The sequence below is a fragment of the Phycodurus eques genome, chromosome 1, assembly GCF_024500275.1.
Source record: "Phycodurus eques isolate BA_2022a chromosome 1, UOR_Pequ_1.1, whole genome shotgun sequence".
NCBI lineage: Eukaryota > Metazoa > Chordata > Actinopteri > Syngnathiformes > Syngnathidae > Phycodurus > Phycodurus eques.
The window spans coordinates 17,407,752-17,425,092 of record NC_084525.1 but is presented as its reverse complement, the minus strand read 5'-3'; the positions used below and the strand labels follow the sequence as shown (position 1 = coordinate 17,425,092).

At 40.7% G+C, this 17,341-nt stretch overlaps 1 protein-coding gene across 1 annotated transcript; it reads right to left on the bottom strand.

The window, feature by feature from the left end:
• Positions 1 to 887: 887 nt before the first annotated feature.
• On the bottom strand, positions 888 to 15,868 carry klf15 (Kruppel like factor 15). Its single transcript, XM_061684790.1, has 3 exons — positions 15,755 to 15,868; positions 12,961 to 14,472; positions 888 to 4,362 (listed from the first exon to the last, which is right to left on the bottom strand). Exons 2-3 carry the CDS (start codon positions 14,367 to 14,369, stop codon positions 4,194 to 4,196), a joined length of 1,578 nt encoding a protein of 525 aa, XP_061540774.1. The 5' UTR covers positions 14,370 to 14,472; positions 15,755 to 15,868; the 3' UTR covers positions 888 to 4,193.
• Between the last annotated feature and the right edge of the window lie 1,473 nt (positions 15,869 to 17,341).

The window sequence follows — 17,341 nt, the reverse complement described above, 5'->3', positions numbered from 1 at the left end:
CATGAAAATACATGTGAAATTCTGTTCTGCAGGAACAAACATATTGGAACATCTCCTAAAGCAGGACACTGAATATGACGCAAACACAGAAAGTGAACCAGAAGTGGAAGATCGCTTTCTTTGCTTCTAAATTCAGACACTGGTAAGTCACGTCTTTGCGTCTTTACCAGCTGTGATCTGCCTATCCTCGTTTGGCTGTTGTTGTGTTAATAAAATACCTACCAGAGATTGACTCCTCCTTGCTGATTGAAAACTGTTCTACGTGTTCACATTGGGGTTGCTTGTGGATAAAGTAGGGTAGACATGTCCTTTTACCCAGTTCCACTATTAGGGATGTATAAAAAGTGTCCAGCTGGGATTTCAAAACATTGCGCTTTGGCTGGCACTTCCATTTCGGTTTATGACGAACCTTTTACAATTACTATTATTAGTATTACTATTACAATTTGCATGTTTACAGTTGTTGTTCTAGCACCAATATATTCAGAGGCGGCAGAACCGGGGGGAATTGCGGGGGGCACATGCCCCCCCACTTTTTACCCTTCTTGTCCCTGATTTACCCTATGTTTGTGGCAAAAAGTGCCGCAAAACTACTGTGTCCCCCCACTTTCAAAATTGTTCTGAAGCCCCTGAATACAAGCTCAACATCAGATAAAGGCTTTATCAGTTTTCTACTAAGCAAAAAATATTATTTGAGACTCCATGTCATTGTCTGATCATCAATTTTTACTTGTCCTTTTTTGACGCAGATATTGCCTGCTTGTGCAAGTACATTTTAGTATTATGGCTTCTTTTTTTCTAAATACTGCTAAAAAAATAAAACACAGTTGGCTTTGCCTTTATTTTATTGTAAATGCAATTTGGGTCGAGGAATGAATGCAAAAATATTACATTTTTACTCTGTAAAATTGTTACAAAGCCTTTTTAATAAAGCCATTTGACATGAGCCGCATGTTATAAGTATGTATTTGAATCTATTACACACTTTCTTTACAGAAAATATTTCATGATCACAGAACATTACAGTTTTCTCCTTTCAAATGTATATACAACATACATTCATGAGTTTACATTATAAAAAACAATTGACAAAAATGACGGTCCATTTTCACATGCTTCACCTCAAACACTAAAAGTTACACAATTTAGAATTCAGCAATCTATAAGCTTAGTCTCAAACCGATGAGAGAATTTGTTGGCCTTCCCACAATACCTTAACTAATACAACACAGACACACACAAAAAAGAAAATAATATGAATGGAAGCAAAAGCTGCTGTTTCCTCAGAATCCAAGAACAAAGGCACATTTTGAGGCAGGAAAATGTCATATTTTCAAGTTTTTCAGTTGACTATAAACCCAAAGATGTGATTTCAGGCCAGGCTGAACCAGGAATTTACTATAAATGACTCAGTGTCATTGCTGATTACCAGACAATAAAGCAAACAGCGCAAAGATAAATAGATCCAGATTTGTAGATAAATGCGCATCGAACGCAGTCAGTTAGCAAGAATCAGTAAATATTTGTAGAAAACTGTTTAAATCATTGCCAAAGTGACCCTAGATTCCCTAATTTAGTGGACTATAGCTATTGCTAGATCAGCCAAGATCCCTCCAATGTTCTGTAGTCAGTGCTAAAGTTCCAGTGCCCGGGTGCATTGTTTTTCGAACAAACTTTATCTGCTCATTTTAGTGTATTTGAAGGTATGATGTTGTTATGTCATACGTTTAATTACCAGCGGCTTTGCGTCTTTAGCTCTTGACCAAATTTTTGTCACTTTTAAATGCATTATTGACCACAGTCCATTCGTATTTACCGCAGTGGCTTAAAAGGAAATCACTCTTCACAGATGTAGGCAGGGCTGAAGTTTTAGGAAATGGCTCACTTCTAACAAAAACAATTACAAAGTGTTTCCTGAATGGTAAAAAGATAAACCAGCACCAGCTTTTGATTTCATTTGCCATGTGACAAAATGTCAGATGCTAGACATTTTGACCAGATGTGGCAAACGAGGGATTGCTGAGATTCTGAGTCAAGATTGACCACAATACAACAACACGGCAACTCTCAAAATATTCAGTGAGGGCAAACAAACAGAAATGTCTTGCATGCCGGTGCAAATTACACAATGTCATGATTTTGGCAGCAAACGTTATTCTTCTACAATGTTCTTTTTTTTTATTTTTTTTTTTGGTTTCCTGCCATTCAACTGAGAAACGTATTCAAAGCTCAAAGGAATGTCGATGCAGCATTTACTCTTCCATGTATGGAAGAAGAAGCAGAAAAGAAGCAGTGCAAAACCTCTGATTAGAAAAGAGCAGAACTGCAGCATCTTGGATCTTATCGGGGTTATTGCCCTGGTGGATGAAGACACAATCTATTGAAAGTGCTAAAACGGAACATGTTTGGAAGTGACTGATTAAGGCACGGTTATTATACCTTGGACAGTTGTCTGATAGATATAATTGAATATCAATAGTGTTCTTTCTCTGATATTGACTAATAATTAGTTCTGGTCAAAAGCTGTGACTAGTACATTGCCGAAAAAGAAATATAGCTTAGCTACCTCTGGCACTTTTTGTAACATATCATTCAAAATCAATTGGTTTCTTGCTATGAAATAGACCAAGGATTCCAGTTGGAGGACAATAGGGTGGACGTTTTGACAGGTACGCTTCCAGAAATCTGAAGACAACTGGTAGGAAGATGAGATTGGTGCATTGCTGAAAACAAACACATTTCAGCAACCTGGGAAGCTGTCTGTCAAATATCTTTGAATAACGTTGGGGTGCTAGCTTTGACACTGACCTAGAATTCCAGTTTGAGGATGATTGGTTGAGAGTTGTGGCTGGTAAAAGTGTAAAAATTATGCAGATTCTGGCTCAAACATAAACACTAATTTCCTAAAGACCCTGTAAAGTCAATTCAGAGATCTGTTTCTGAATACACGACACATGTGTGAAGATAATTGCTGAAAACTTGCAAAGACTGCGAACTATGTAGTACATGCTCAATTGTGGAGCTATCGTGTTAAACTGTTTTTCACCATTGCAGTATTCCTGATATTTTACAGCGGTTATCCGGTGCAATTGTGGCGGTGTGGAAAAAGTCACCACCAACAGCTTTAAGCGGATATATTTTCACAGCTCAAAGATGTAGTTATGTAAAGGCAAGTTGGTATTTGATGGACAGTTGATGGTTTCAGCGCACTGAGTGGACACGCCCACAGTATTTGAGAGCGGCGACAACGACTTGATTCTTTATTACTCTGAAGCTCTATTTTATACGCTTGTCGAATATTTTAATCATTCCAATTTGGATGGGTTGTTAAAGACACTTCTCTGTGGCGTGTCAATGTAGAAAACCTTTTCGTTTTCACTTTACAGGGACTTTAAAGATGACAAGTCAAAAGTTGTATCCGTTTTAATATGTTTTGGGTTCTCGCTTTGATATACACCAGCAATTCCGGTTTGAAGACAATTGGTTCACAGCTGACTCTTTGCAGCAGTGACTTGCAGGAGTAATGGCGGGAAAAAAAAATTATAATTCAAAACCAATTGCGTACTTGTTTGAACTTGAAAGTTAGAAGCTCAGTTAAGAAGCACCGACTCGTAGTCCCTTTACTTGGCAGGGGACTCATTAAACGAAGGCCACAATTATTCACAAAGCGCGTCAATAAAATGTCCGGCATATTAAATTAATATCATAACAAATGTGTTTCTTGATCCTGTGTGGCAACATTTGGCTCCGTAAAGGCAAAAAAAAAAAAGAATCACTTGGGTTTTTTGAGTACCAGAAACCTCAGTGATACAACTTTTATAGAAGGCTTTTTAGACATAAACAATATACACGCCTGCAAGTGTAAAAAATACTCTGAACAGCAAATTGATCTTCAATTATAATTAGTCCCAAGATTGAGCGAGACAAAAATAAAGTTGTTCTGTACAAGAAGCTTATTCCACTTCCACACGAGGGTTGCGTGTCAAGTAATTTTTTTTTTTTTTTTTTTTTTTACCTTATACAGTCATTTCATTGCCACCCATTAAATGATCACAGTACGAACGTCACACGTGCGTTTGAACACTCAAGTCCGGCGCAAACTACTTGAATCCTCCCCATGTCCTCCTCTCTCCTTCGTCACATGCGCCCGCCCCTCGCTTCGCGTCAGTCTTTCAGAGCGGGGGTCGAAGGGGTCAGTTTGCAGAGCGCCCTGTCCTGCTGCTTCGTGGAAAGCGGTGGACTTTGAGGTGTTTTGACAGGTGATCGCTGCGGGCAAACTTCTTCTCACAGACGATGCACTGGTATGGTTTTACTCCGGAGTGAGAGCGCCGGTGTCGGGACAGCTCATCGGATCGAGAGAACCTGCCAGAATGGGATTTAGGACATTTTAGTGCATTTCGTAATGAGCCTTACTGGACACTTTCCACAATATTTAGCCTGCCTCCTTTGGTGCTCAATCATTACATTCATATTTCAATCACGAAGAGGAAATGTTTTACTTCTCTGCTAGCATGACTTTCTGACACACAGGATGAAGTAAACCGAGTAGCCTCTGCTTTAAATTATGGAGTGCTTCCCAACCTTTATTGAGCCAAGGCTCATATTTTGACTTTGAAAAGTCTCACAAAACGCCACCAAACTAAAATGTCACAAAAATACTGAAATAATGATGATCTTGTCTCAATTTACTCCTAAATTTATGCACTCAGTGTAAAATCTGAGCTCGTTTTGTTGAACACAAAGCTATTATTCTTGTATGAATGGCAACTGGGGATTACACAGGTTAATTGTACCCTCTGTCATTTAGTGCAAGAGCATTTCATTGTTACGCCTGTGACTGTACATCGCTGCCATAAATAGATGAACAAAGACACATTATTTGCAGTTATTAAATCATTTTCAGACCAATTAAAGGGGGAATTTTGCTATTTTCATTTTTTTGTCAAATTTTGTTAAAACAATCATTATGACTTGACAGTACATGATTAATATGATTTGTGGAAAAAAAATATCAGCCCTCTCTGGCCCTACCCTGCGCCTCTAATTCGATACACAAGAAACAACAAGAAAAACAATCAATCGGCGACAGAAGGCGTGACTTACGAGATGTCAATCTTCCGCTTCTCTGGGGCGTAAAGGGATTTATTTTTTCAACGTGCAAGTGAAATTTAATAATTTACAGCGACACACCTTTCACAGCACACTAGTGTGGTTAGGAATCACTGAAATATGCTGTAAGGTGCCAAATAACATAAGAGCAAAGCTACTCGAGCTACTTTATACGACGGTAAGCTGAGCAGCGTGATGCTATGCATATGAATTGGCCTGCATCCTTTCTGCGAAGCTGAGGAGATGGCCCATATTTAGCTCCAACACATCAGCGCCGCAAATCCTCGTCTATTCCTGGCCCGCCTGGCCTCTGGTCTCCATGGGCTCGCCACAGCATGGATATCATGACAGGGGAGGTTTAAGTGGATGATAGAGTAGCGTCTGCACATTTCAACACACGATTTCTGTGCGCGTCCCGGTATTAGTAAAGCTGTTAAGATCAGACTAATCTGTAACATTGGGTTGATCCCTGACACGTCCCTATTTTTCTCCCAGGGCGATAATTTGGAGTGATGTGAAGCGGTCACTCTCAGTTATTTCAAGTCATTTCCACTTTCGACACAGATTACATAACCAGTCTATTCATCATTTTAATGGCCCCGCAATAAAGAGTGGATAACTAGCAGTGGACATAATGTGCAACTATTAAAAAGGAAAATGCAAGATCAGAAAGTCAGACAATTTATTGGTGCAATCACTGCAATGATTAATGTTTATTGGTATTGTATTACTACTGATGCATCCAAGTTGAATTTATAGTTGGTGCCAATACGGGTTCCTTTGACAATTTTAAAGCCAGGGAAGTAGTGTAATACAGCAGACCCTCCGGAGTTAAAAGACAGTTTGGATTTCAACCAAAATAGGCCTGCAAAGTCGACTGTCAAGATTTCAGTAAAGCAAGCATTGTTTTTGTTTTACAGTGTTTAACTTCATTTTTCACATAACCCTTAGTTTAGTGGTCCTATACTGGTTGACTGCTTGCCTCAACGCTAAAGTTTCTGTTCAGAGCTGCGGTGCGTGCAAAATGACCAGTTTTGGTCATTGCTTGATTGCTCATTGAGATATCAATGATGCAGTGATCAAAATTGATGCTTGAGAGCGCAATTTTCATCGATGATGATGTCATAGGTAAAATTGCCAATCGGGATTCAGTTTGTGTCATATGAATCAGGCTTTTGTAATAATGCTCTATTTGTATTGTTGTGGCGTGAAAAATGTTCAGTTATGTTTTGGGGAAATGTTATGGTTTAGAATTGTGCAAAAAATGGATATTTGTGAGATTTTTTTTAAGGCAAAAAAAAATTGGAGAACTGACAAATGTTAGGTGAAAAAAAACAAGCTACTGTTGACCTATCAAAGGACTGATTGAAGGTATTTATTTGACTGTGTAATAAATTCTTTTATTGTCATGTCGTAAAGTTTTTATATGATGTTACTTGTTTTAGTGTCAGTATTATATTTATCTTGGTGGCCTAACAACATCACATTTTAACTCTATCTTAATTATAATCTACACTGTACTTTTTACAAATATACATTAATTAAATTGTAATTGTTTTGTAATTACGTGCTATGATATTCATAATCTTAAAAATACAGTATTATTTTTAGAGAGGATTCGCTAGTTTTATCTGGTCTTGCTGCATGTAGTTCTTGAGCATAAAATGAGTATTATTAGGAAATATTATTTCACAGTGGATTGGAGTAGTTGTGACTCATGCATACCAAACTACTTCAGCATTTAGCTTTTAATCATGCCTATTAGTAAACCACATAACCACTAAAAATAACTAGTGAAGCTGTCAGAGTGGAACCTAATCTAAAATCAGGTGATGATCATCGGGTTTCGTGATTACAATCTCAGTCATGCAGCGAAAATATTTTCCCCCATTTTCTCCATTATTGACACAACATTTGTGAATGGAGAAGCTTGGACCTAAAAAAGGGTGAAAAAACCTTTCAGGCTTTCATTTTGTGTTGGTTTGCTTGAAGTGTGACAGCTCCCACTTATGCTCAGTGGATCATATGCCATTCATAATACTCCTCCTCCTCCACCAACTCCTCCTCCTCTTCCTCCTACTACTACTACTGCTACTACTGATGATAATAATATAATAATAATAATTATAATAATAATAATGGCCGGTGTGAATGTGAGTGCAAATGGTTGTTTGTTTCGATCTGCCCTGCGATTGGCTGGCGACTGGTTCAGGGTGTACCCCGCCTCCCGCCCAAAATAGCTGGGATCGGCTCCAGCAGCCTGCGACTCGAGTGAGGATAAGCGATAAAGAAAATGGATGGATGGATAATAAGGTTCTGCGATTGGCTGGCGACCAGTTCAGGGTGTACCCCGCCTCTCGTCCGAAGATAGCTGGGATAGGCTCCAGCAGCCCGCGACCCTAGTGAGGAGAAGCGGTACAGAAAATAGATGGATGGATGGATTTTCACAATGATACCACATATATCAGCTCCATGTACAGTATCTGTGCTTCAAGCTGGGTCATGCCTCAATCATAAAGAACAGATACCCTCCATGACGCGACATGCGTTTGGTAAAAGATAGTCTGATATTCTTAACATTATATGTGCCCTGCCTGCGACTGACTGGCGACCAGTCTGGGTTGTGGTCTGCTTTTTGCAAGTCAGCTAGGATAGACCCCAGCTCCCCATCAACCTGAACAGGCTAAGCAGTATAGAAAATGGATGGATGGATATTCTTAACTCACAATTTTGTTAGGACAGATCATGTGCCCATCTGTCTCCATCCCATCGCTTTTGAACAGCCCCACCACGACTGGTGTGAAGTTTGACCACCTCTAATTGTATGTTGCAGGTGCAGCATGCAAGGTAACAGAGTTCAAAACTGAGGGTTACTGGAGGGCACTTGACTCCATTCGCCCTTGGGCCAGCTTGGCGTAACTGCAGCCGTGCACATACCTGGTAGTATACATATCAGTGTGTGGGGAAACGTGCACACCTCGAGGCATGGATAACAGCCTAGAATGGTGGGACCATCTTTGTACACGCCCACCTTAAAAATGACAGTTAAGCAAATACTGGATTGAGGCGTGTACTACTGCACTGCATGCCTCCATGTACACTCAGGACGCATTCAAAGAAGGACCACATTAATGGATGCGATCCACTAATTAATGATCATAGCGTTTTTCACACTGGCCATGTAAACTGGAATTTTTCCTGGTTCTCTGTCCTGTGTGTAAGGTGCGCATGTGGGATGGGGGTTTGAGGTCGACAGGTGAATTGGCCAGCTTCCGACATGGCGTTATCGGTGGAACAGTTGTGACCATCAATGTGTTTTACATAACAAAGCGCTGTAGAGCTAGTAAGCCTCAGGGCTATGTCATAGCCTACCGTCCACAGTAATACCCATATTATTTTTTTCCACAAAATGTAATGTTGCTAGTATACTGATGTGTTGCAAGTGACAAGTACCGAGCCAATGTAAGTACATGCATTCTCGATTGCACGAAGCATGCTTGTCAACCTCTGCTTATGATGAGCTTGTAACAAAAGGAGAGGAATTAAACAGCCCATGTTGTCCACAAAATTATTTGCAATACATATCGTATAATTACACAAGTGTGGGAAGCTGGAACCACTGCACCGACATAACAAGCTATATGAGTGCATAACTTTGACTTATATTGGGCATAGAAAAACTCTGGTATGGTTGAGATATATCACGTACATCTCTCCTGAGTCTCTTGCGGTGCAGCCAGAGGTGAAAGCAGCTCCGTGTAAGCTTCCCTAGCGAGCACCATAATCACACCCATCCCCTAGTTCGTACCCTGCATGCATAAAACAACACCTCTTGAGAATTTGTCTTTCAACAAGGTTTAGAGGTCAAAGGAAGACTCTCACGTGGATCACTGTCATGTCAACAAAGTTGTTCTCGTTTCTAGTTTGCATTGATCTAAAGGTGAAAAAATCTAAAGGTGTCACAATCTAAAGATAAATCAGATGGCGTGACTGCCTGGCAACAGCGCTGTTCTTTGCCGAAACAAAGAATGTATCAGCTGACAATCTGCTGATTGGGTGACGTGTTGTCAAGTACACGTGTTATGACAGTCAACTGTTTAGGTTTGAGCATTGCTGTCGAACACCGACCTCAAATAAGAGTCTTTATGCAGGTCGGAGCTGAACACACTTGCAGTTATGTATGTATACCCTGCATGTGTTCAGTGTTAACATGTGACTGGTCCTCCCCTACCACAGCTTTGCACGATTATAACTTGTACGTAAAGCATGAAGGAAGCAGAGAGATGAAACGAGAAGAACTATTTGACTCTCTTCAAGTTATATGTACAGCCCTGCCAATGAAATATGACTCTTCCCTACCCCTCACACATGGATCTATTCTGAAGTTACTCTTCCGAGGACGTCCCAGTTCACCTCTAGCTCCTGGCAGGGGGTGAGGCGCAGGAAGGGAGGACTATATATTACGTTGTAATGCTGATGTCATATCAAGGCTCTAAAAGTGAAGTTGTTGCCAGGATTAATACTAAACTGGAAAGTTAGTAAAGCTGGAGCTTTCTGCTTCTTAAAGCATGAATGAAGCTGATCCTAAATTAAAATACAGAATGTCCCTCAATTTGGATTTGAATCAACATTTTTGTGACGAATGGGTCTTTAAAGTCATACAAAACTGCGATGGGTGCCTTGTGGTTTTGACATTTTAAAGTAGTTAACATGTATAAGAGATAATGTTGACCTCTGAAGCCCTTGATGTTGAGTGATTTAGGTCTTAATATTAATGGTGGATTACTTATTTTTACAGTGGCAGTGGTACGTACAAATTGCTGTACAGTTAATGCATCCTTTACGATTGTTCAACTATTGTTTATGATTGTTCTACAGGCATTATTTGCTGGACAAAATGACTTTGACATTCAAACAAATTGGACCAGTGTTCCGGAAATGTTCCACAGTATAATGGATAAATTATCTAATAACCTCCTGTTTGCCTGTCAATGCCACAGAAGACGAGACAAGAAGAGGATGGCTTGGTACAGTACATTCTAATATAAGCAGTAAGAAAATTCAGTTCTTATGAGTATGCACCAGTCATGTGAATGTTCCAAAACGAAAAGTTTACATAGCCTTTACGCATATGTTCAGGCCTCATGAGACCTCAGAAGACCTCATATATTTGCTCCAGATTAACCCTATGTTACATAACGTCTTTTTACATGAGGCAACTAAACATAGTCATATTGGGGGGAAAAAAAACATTTTAATAGCTGAAAGTGCTTGCTAGTCTCAACTCTGGTTAAATCGGGCAAACTTATTGCACACATGCATGACGCTACATGCACTTTGACCATCAAGTGTATGTAGAGGAGGTCTGTTCTGATCTGAAGGTCAAAAGTTGTCATTTGTATCTTGGAACGATAGCTTGCTTTTATTTGATTGCAGTCTAATTGTTAAAGAGAAGATGAACCTTATTGCTGCCTCAAAAACTTCATGGCTGACTAGAAATTGCATATGTACGTCATGAGCAAAAAACTTTGAACTTGATGCCGTAATAACGTGTGTTTGTGTGTGTAAAGTGCTCACAGACAGTGAGCAAACAAGTGCAATAAGGAACGGGGGCAAAGTCTGTATTCAGTCAACTTCAAAAGAAACTCTAATCTAATCTGAAAATTTTACCGTGGTACAAAAACACATAGATAGTGGCGACACCGAGCCAGCAATTGCCCTGCACATATCAAAACAATTTAGAACCTGAGCTTTTAAACTGTGTTTTATGATAGACTTGTCGTATAAATATGAGTTACTATTAGATATACTGTATGTGTATATATATATATATATATATATATATATATATATATATATATATATATAGAGAGAGAGAGAGAGAGAGAGAGAGAGAGAGAGATACACACACACACACATATACTATATGTAATCGTTAATGCATATGATTAATGGCAAAACAAATTGCTTTAACTCAGATTCCTCACAATTTATTTTGATTGCACATACACCTTTACCTTAACAGTGGATGGATATCTGAAAGGCGGTGCATGTTGCTATACAGTCAGTGATGAGGTCAATGCTTATGGCAGTGCAAAGATGAGTGCGGAGACTCCGACTGGTGTGCTTGGCAGCAAGTTTTGCTTCAAGTCACCCCAATGGGACTTAAAAACAATAAAACAAAAGGTAATTTGCATATAGTGCAGTGCTGAACTCTTTTTATCGAAGCACAACAAATTTAAAATACCATCTCAAAGCAAAATGTAGTATTATGTGTGGTATATTTGGCGCCTGTGATTAATTACAATTAATCAAAATTCAAAAGTATGATTAACATGATAAAAAAAAACCATAAATCGATTGACAGCCTTGATATGTGTGTGTGTGTGTGTGTGTGTGGAGATACTGAAAGTATTCAGACCCCCTGAAATTTTTCACTCTTTGTTATATTGCAGCAATTTGCTAAAATCATTTTAGTTCATTTTCTTCCCTCATTAATGCACACACAGCACCCCATATTGACAGAAAAAAACGGAATTGTTATATATCGTAGTAAAATATGACATCACCACACAGCACGGTGTGCTTTGTTATACTTTAGATATACAGTACTTCACTTTTATTTTGTGTATATGAGTGTTTTAAATTCTTCATATTGACTCCAGATTTGTTTCTTAATGAATTATTATCCAGCACGAAACCGATCGCATGGCCGTGTTTTGAGCTATACTGTATACATCCATCCATCCATTTTCTGTACCGCTTCTCCTCACTTGGGTTGCAGGCCTGCTGGCGCCTATCTCACCTGACATCTGGGCAAGACACCTGAACTGGTCGCCAGCCAATCGCAGGGCATACTGTATAGATTTTCTGAAAACACATTAAAATGCTTTCCAATGATATGTAGATTGTTGTAATCAGGTAACATTTGGTGAAGACAGCGTTAGCCTAGCAACAAGAATGTTTTGTTTACACTACGAGGGACTCTATTATGGTCTCTTGTTGGTTCTTCTTGTTGTTCTCTTGTTGCGTGATGACGTACATTTGAATTCCATCCATGGCTACAGAGAACCCCAAGCATTCTGTTGATACCAGACATGATGTGTTTTTTCTTGTATTGAGCAGCAATAGCAGCAGCAGCAGCAGCCAATTAGTGTTGATGTGATTTGCCATTGTCTGAATTTTCTCTACCCTCCCAATAAATGCATGTTTTTTTCAAGGCATAAATGTAAGAAATTCATATCAATTGCAACTGGGAAGTCATCTTTACTTATTTTTCTGGTGTTTGAATCAGATCTGAAAATCAATCTTTTTCAAGTACTCAATGCTTTTTGGGCTCGAGCTCAAAACATAGCCACGTGACAGCGCTTGAAAAGACATATTGTATATATTTTTGATTTCCAGGGATTTTGCTTTGACGTAGCGTATTACTAAATATTTTAAAAAATTGCCTGTACTGTTCATAAACATTTTATGAGGGCAAAGGTTTCACCCTGGAATGAATGACTTGTATAAAGATTATTTCCTAGGGAAAGTACACTTTTATATACACTGAGGTATGTTATGTTATGTTGAATCTTTATTGTAGGTAGTTTGAGTATCCAGACTTAATAAAGACAAAAGAAAAAGTAAATATATGGAAAAATCTATTGTTGTTCATGTTGTATTGCTAAACCGTTTGGGTTAGAATGTTTTTGTACTGTAAACACCAGTTTGGGATCCAATACTCCATCTATCCCTATTCTTGGTCCTGGACCAATGATTAGCCTTATAATGTACCTTGAAGGCCAGAAACTGCAACTACTGTGCCAATATTTAGAACCCCATGTACATGATAATGGCTTTGCTCACCTCCATCCACAACCGGGCCATGTGCATGCGAAAGGCTTTTCTCCAGTGTGCCTCCTCAGATGAGCTTTAAGGTGGCTGCTTTTGGTGTACATCTTATTACAGCCCGGAAAAGAGCACTTGTGCATTTTAATAAGGTCTGCCACTGCGCTCTTCTGGTACCTCTGCCCTCCAGCGAGGACCCCTGTGGTTGCTCCACTACCTTCCCCAAGCCCGGTGGGTTTGGCAGCAATGGGCACTGGCGCAATCCGTACAAATTTAGATGAATTTTTGTTCCCAAATGCAATGTTCGCTGGGGAAAGCAGCTGAGGCACTAGGGCAAAGGTTTGGCCCTGGATGTTGACCAGAAGCTGGGCAATCTTGATATCCAATGGACCCTGCGTCGATTGAGACTTCTGGAATTGAGCTTCTTGGGTCTGAGTGTCTGAGACAGTGCATGGGTAAGGCTCCTGTTTGATCTGGATGGGTTGGATTTGTAAGATGACCGGCACACTGGAAGCACCACTGTTGTTTTTTCCTGAGGCTGATGGAGAACCACAGTCTTCCTGTTTGATTCCATTGACTTCATTGCAAGAGGAACTCAAACTTATACAGCTCACATCGACTGTTGATGAACTCTCCAAGTTAGATGCATTTAGTGTCTGTTTGGTCTCCGTGTGGGCGGACAGTGGCGAATGGGACACAGGTACAGTCTGATCTGTGTTCTGCAAGACCTCTATGGCTATCGTCTTTACGCTTTCAGCCTCTGAGTCCTCTGGTGTTGGTGACATTGCCTCGTCGCTCCCCTCGTCTTCCTTCTCCATCGCCACCACCATGTTCTCCTCCAAGAACTCCTCAATCTCTTCCAGAGTGGGCTGAAAAAGAATCGCCGCAGGATCCTGTAGCTCATCCAGGAGAATCGGGAACTCGGAATAGTCCTCTTTGGCTTGGTGCTGCACGAGGCCCAGCCTCTGGTCCCTCTTGGACTCCCAAGTGAGGCCCATAGGTAAAAGAGGGGCAGTGGAAGATGAGGGAGGTGGTATGGAGAGCAAGCTGCTGCTGCTGATGCTGGAGCTCATTGAGGTGGTCATTCCCTGCGAGAGGAGGAGATCTAGCAGGCTGTCTTGACTCTCACCTCCAGAAGAGCTCCTCGCCTCATAGCCGGAGTTTACGTGGGCGTGGGATTTGGGCGAGAGCGATTCCGGGCTGGAGCAGAGGGAGGATCGAGGACTGGAGGAGAAGCTGAGGTCATCCTCAGAGAGCCCGGGCGAAGAGGACACCCCTTGGTAGGGGTGGTAGATGCACGCGTCGGTCACCATGACACGTCGGGACACCACCTCGCTGGCATTGCGACAGAGGCTGCTGTGGTCACACACCGATGAGCTAGTATAGTACAGGAAGGTCTCCTCACCAAGCGGTAAGTGATCCACCATTCCTGTTAGGGTGAATGGCAGCTGGACTCTGCTCTGCTCTCAAGATGTTTTGATGCAAGTTTGGAGACTTGGCTAAATATTAATGAAAATGTCTCTCATCCTCCTGCGGAAGACAAAACAATTGGAAGCATCTGTTAGAGCAAGAATATCCTGTTTGGAAACACATCTTTGTAAGAAAACAAGTTGAAACCTACTTCAAAGTTGAATCGTAGTTACTCTAAATGATTATTGATTACTTCCAGCGGAGCCAGTCGAGCATCATTCTCTTTGGCAACATGAACATTGAGGTTAATATTCTACAAGGGTCCGTAAGCTTCACAGAAATGTGGAAGCGAGCTGACCGAGCGACTGAACATGACGACTTTTTGGCCTCTGCGCACTGCCTGCTGCACATGTATGAAAGAAGTTCTCTGTGTGTGTGTGCGTGTGTGTAGGTTTGTGTGTGTGTGTGTGTGTGTATAGCAGCTGGTGTGGCGTACATATGGCGTACACTGACCATGTGGAAACAGGAGTTCCCATTTCCCAGCTGCTATAAAGCAGGGGAGCCACATGGCTTGAGGGGGAAAAAATAGCAGATACAGAAGAGATGGCATTTATTCAATATTACTTGCTGCTTTTTTAATGATTCATTCCATAAGACGGTTGCAAATAAGCATGATTTTCTACGTCATAACATTCAAGTGCCCTTTAAAACGAACAATGACTGTTTTGTGAATAGATCACTTAAAGCCATAAAAAGTTGTAAATGTAGGGCAACTTCAAATAAAACGTGAATGCGCCATCTAGTGTTCGGTGAGCAAATCCCGCTTTCCAAAGTGAAGTGTCAGTTCTCTCAAAGTCGGTCTTTTACGCATTTTAATATATTTATCGCTTATAATGCGATATCAAACATACTTGCATTACATAGCTGTCACTCTTTATTAAAGGTGCCATTATTTTGTTTCAAAAAGAAGGCAAAACTTTGACTTATTTGGTTAATTAGTAAAAACGATACAAATGCTTCATCGAGGTAGTTTAAATAAAAAGAGAAGAAAAGAAATAAAGACAAGATCAATACTTGATGCACACTTTGGCTTAGCTGAGTGTGGAGTAATTTGCCCTATAGTAACCTCTGCCTCGCTTCAGCATATGCTGCATCCAAATAACTTCAGATATGCACGACGCAAAACTAAAACTGAACTGTGCATACAGCCACGGCTTTGGCATGTTGACGCAGTGTAAAGAGCCTGCCCGCGTGTGTAAAGTTGTTTTGTGTGCGTGTAATTTGTGCAAGTCGCGAGCGTGCCTTGCACTGCGGCAAATCAACAACAGCGCGTGCACGATGCACTGCACGATGCGCGCGCTTGTGTGTGTGCGTGCGTGTGTGTGTGTGTGTGTTCTCTCACCTGTGCGTGTGAAAAACGAGGTTTTAACTCTCCTGACTGCACCGCGCTCTCCTCGTCCAAGTGTTCCTCCGTGCGTAATGGTGAAAACACTCCGCGGGTGGGTGCATAGCGCATTTCTCTCTCTCTCTTTCTCTCTCTCTCTCTCTCTCTCTCTCAAATGTACACGCAAGCACACACACATCCTCAGTCCCTCTCTTGCTTTCTCATTGGGCTGTGCAGTTCAGTCACATGATCTATTCTGGCCGTGTTGTGGGTTCGGTTTATGAGGGCTCGCCTGCTCCGTGCGTCGCCATTGGTTCTTTGGTTGTAAAAGGAGGCCGGCGTGAGGGAATGCGTCAATGGAGAAAGTGAGAGAGGCTGGATCATGTGCAGAACACAAACAATGAACCTGACCCATTTTGTTGTTGTTTTTGTCCCCATTTTCTTTTAGATGTACGATTCCCGTTATGCAAGTGACAGCCTTATAGAGGAACAGAATAGAAGGAATTGCAATTTTTCTCAAATTGTTAGCCTAAAACACAAAACCCTACTGTCTGAACCAAATGCTCAGTGCACTGAAGCCACTTAGTGGTCACTGTTTTGGTAGAACCTTAAGCACTTTTCATCTACTGTAGTTAGACACAACTTGCAAAAATGTTGACCGACTTTGATGCACTTGTGTTGCATAATGTAAGCACAGGTAGCAAAAGTGAAACTCAATTCAAGCACAAGTGTCTCAACATAAACACAGCAACTCAAAACTGACCACACCACAAACTGGCTAATAATGTGAAGAAACCAATCTTAGCCAGTTCAGTGAGCACTAATTGTTTCACTGGAGAGAGACAAGAAGTTAGGCGGTCGAGGAGGAAGAGAAGATAGAGGAGGAGGACCAAGTGCAATTAAATATTTCAGATGAAATACGGGTAACTTTCGTAACTTTCATGTTCTTGTTCAAGGTTGGACAATGAGGGAAGCGGGAACGCAGCGAGTGCGGCCAAACCTAAGCAGATTCATTGTGTCCACCGTAGTCCGAATAACTTTTCATTATGTACTGTATATGTTTACAGTATGACTCTATACATAGCTGTACACAAACAAAGGTGTTTCATTTTCCATTATACTTTTAGGCCTTGTACTTTTTACATTTTTATTTGTTTTATTACTTGTGCTTAGCAGGATTTAGGGTTTTTCTGTTTTGCAAAATGCATTTCTATTGTGAATTATACAGATGATTTCTACAGCTTTATGTCGCGTATAATGACTGTTCAGTGGGGGGTTTTCATTTCGATTGACTCGAGATCTGTTTTGATGCAATACTTTGGTTTTCCAGGAAGAGTCTGCCGTTTTGTGTCATGTAGTTTTACATTTTTGGATTTGTGTTTAAGGTTTTGGGAAAATGGGAGAGGTTTCAAGAAATGGGTCTGATCAATTGTGAAAATGCCATTTGGCAAGTTGACTGCGGCAAAGAATAACACTGTAATATTCTACTTACAGTTAAGTGTTTTTCGGAAATACTGTAATTTGCCCAGCACTGGATGACAAGCACTCCTTTCACAGGCTTGCTGTTATGTAACCTGAGAAGCACAAGCCGGTTTCCATTCATCA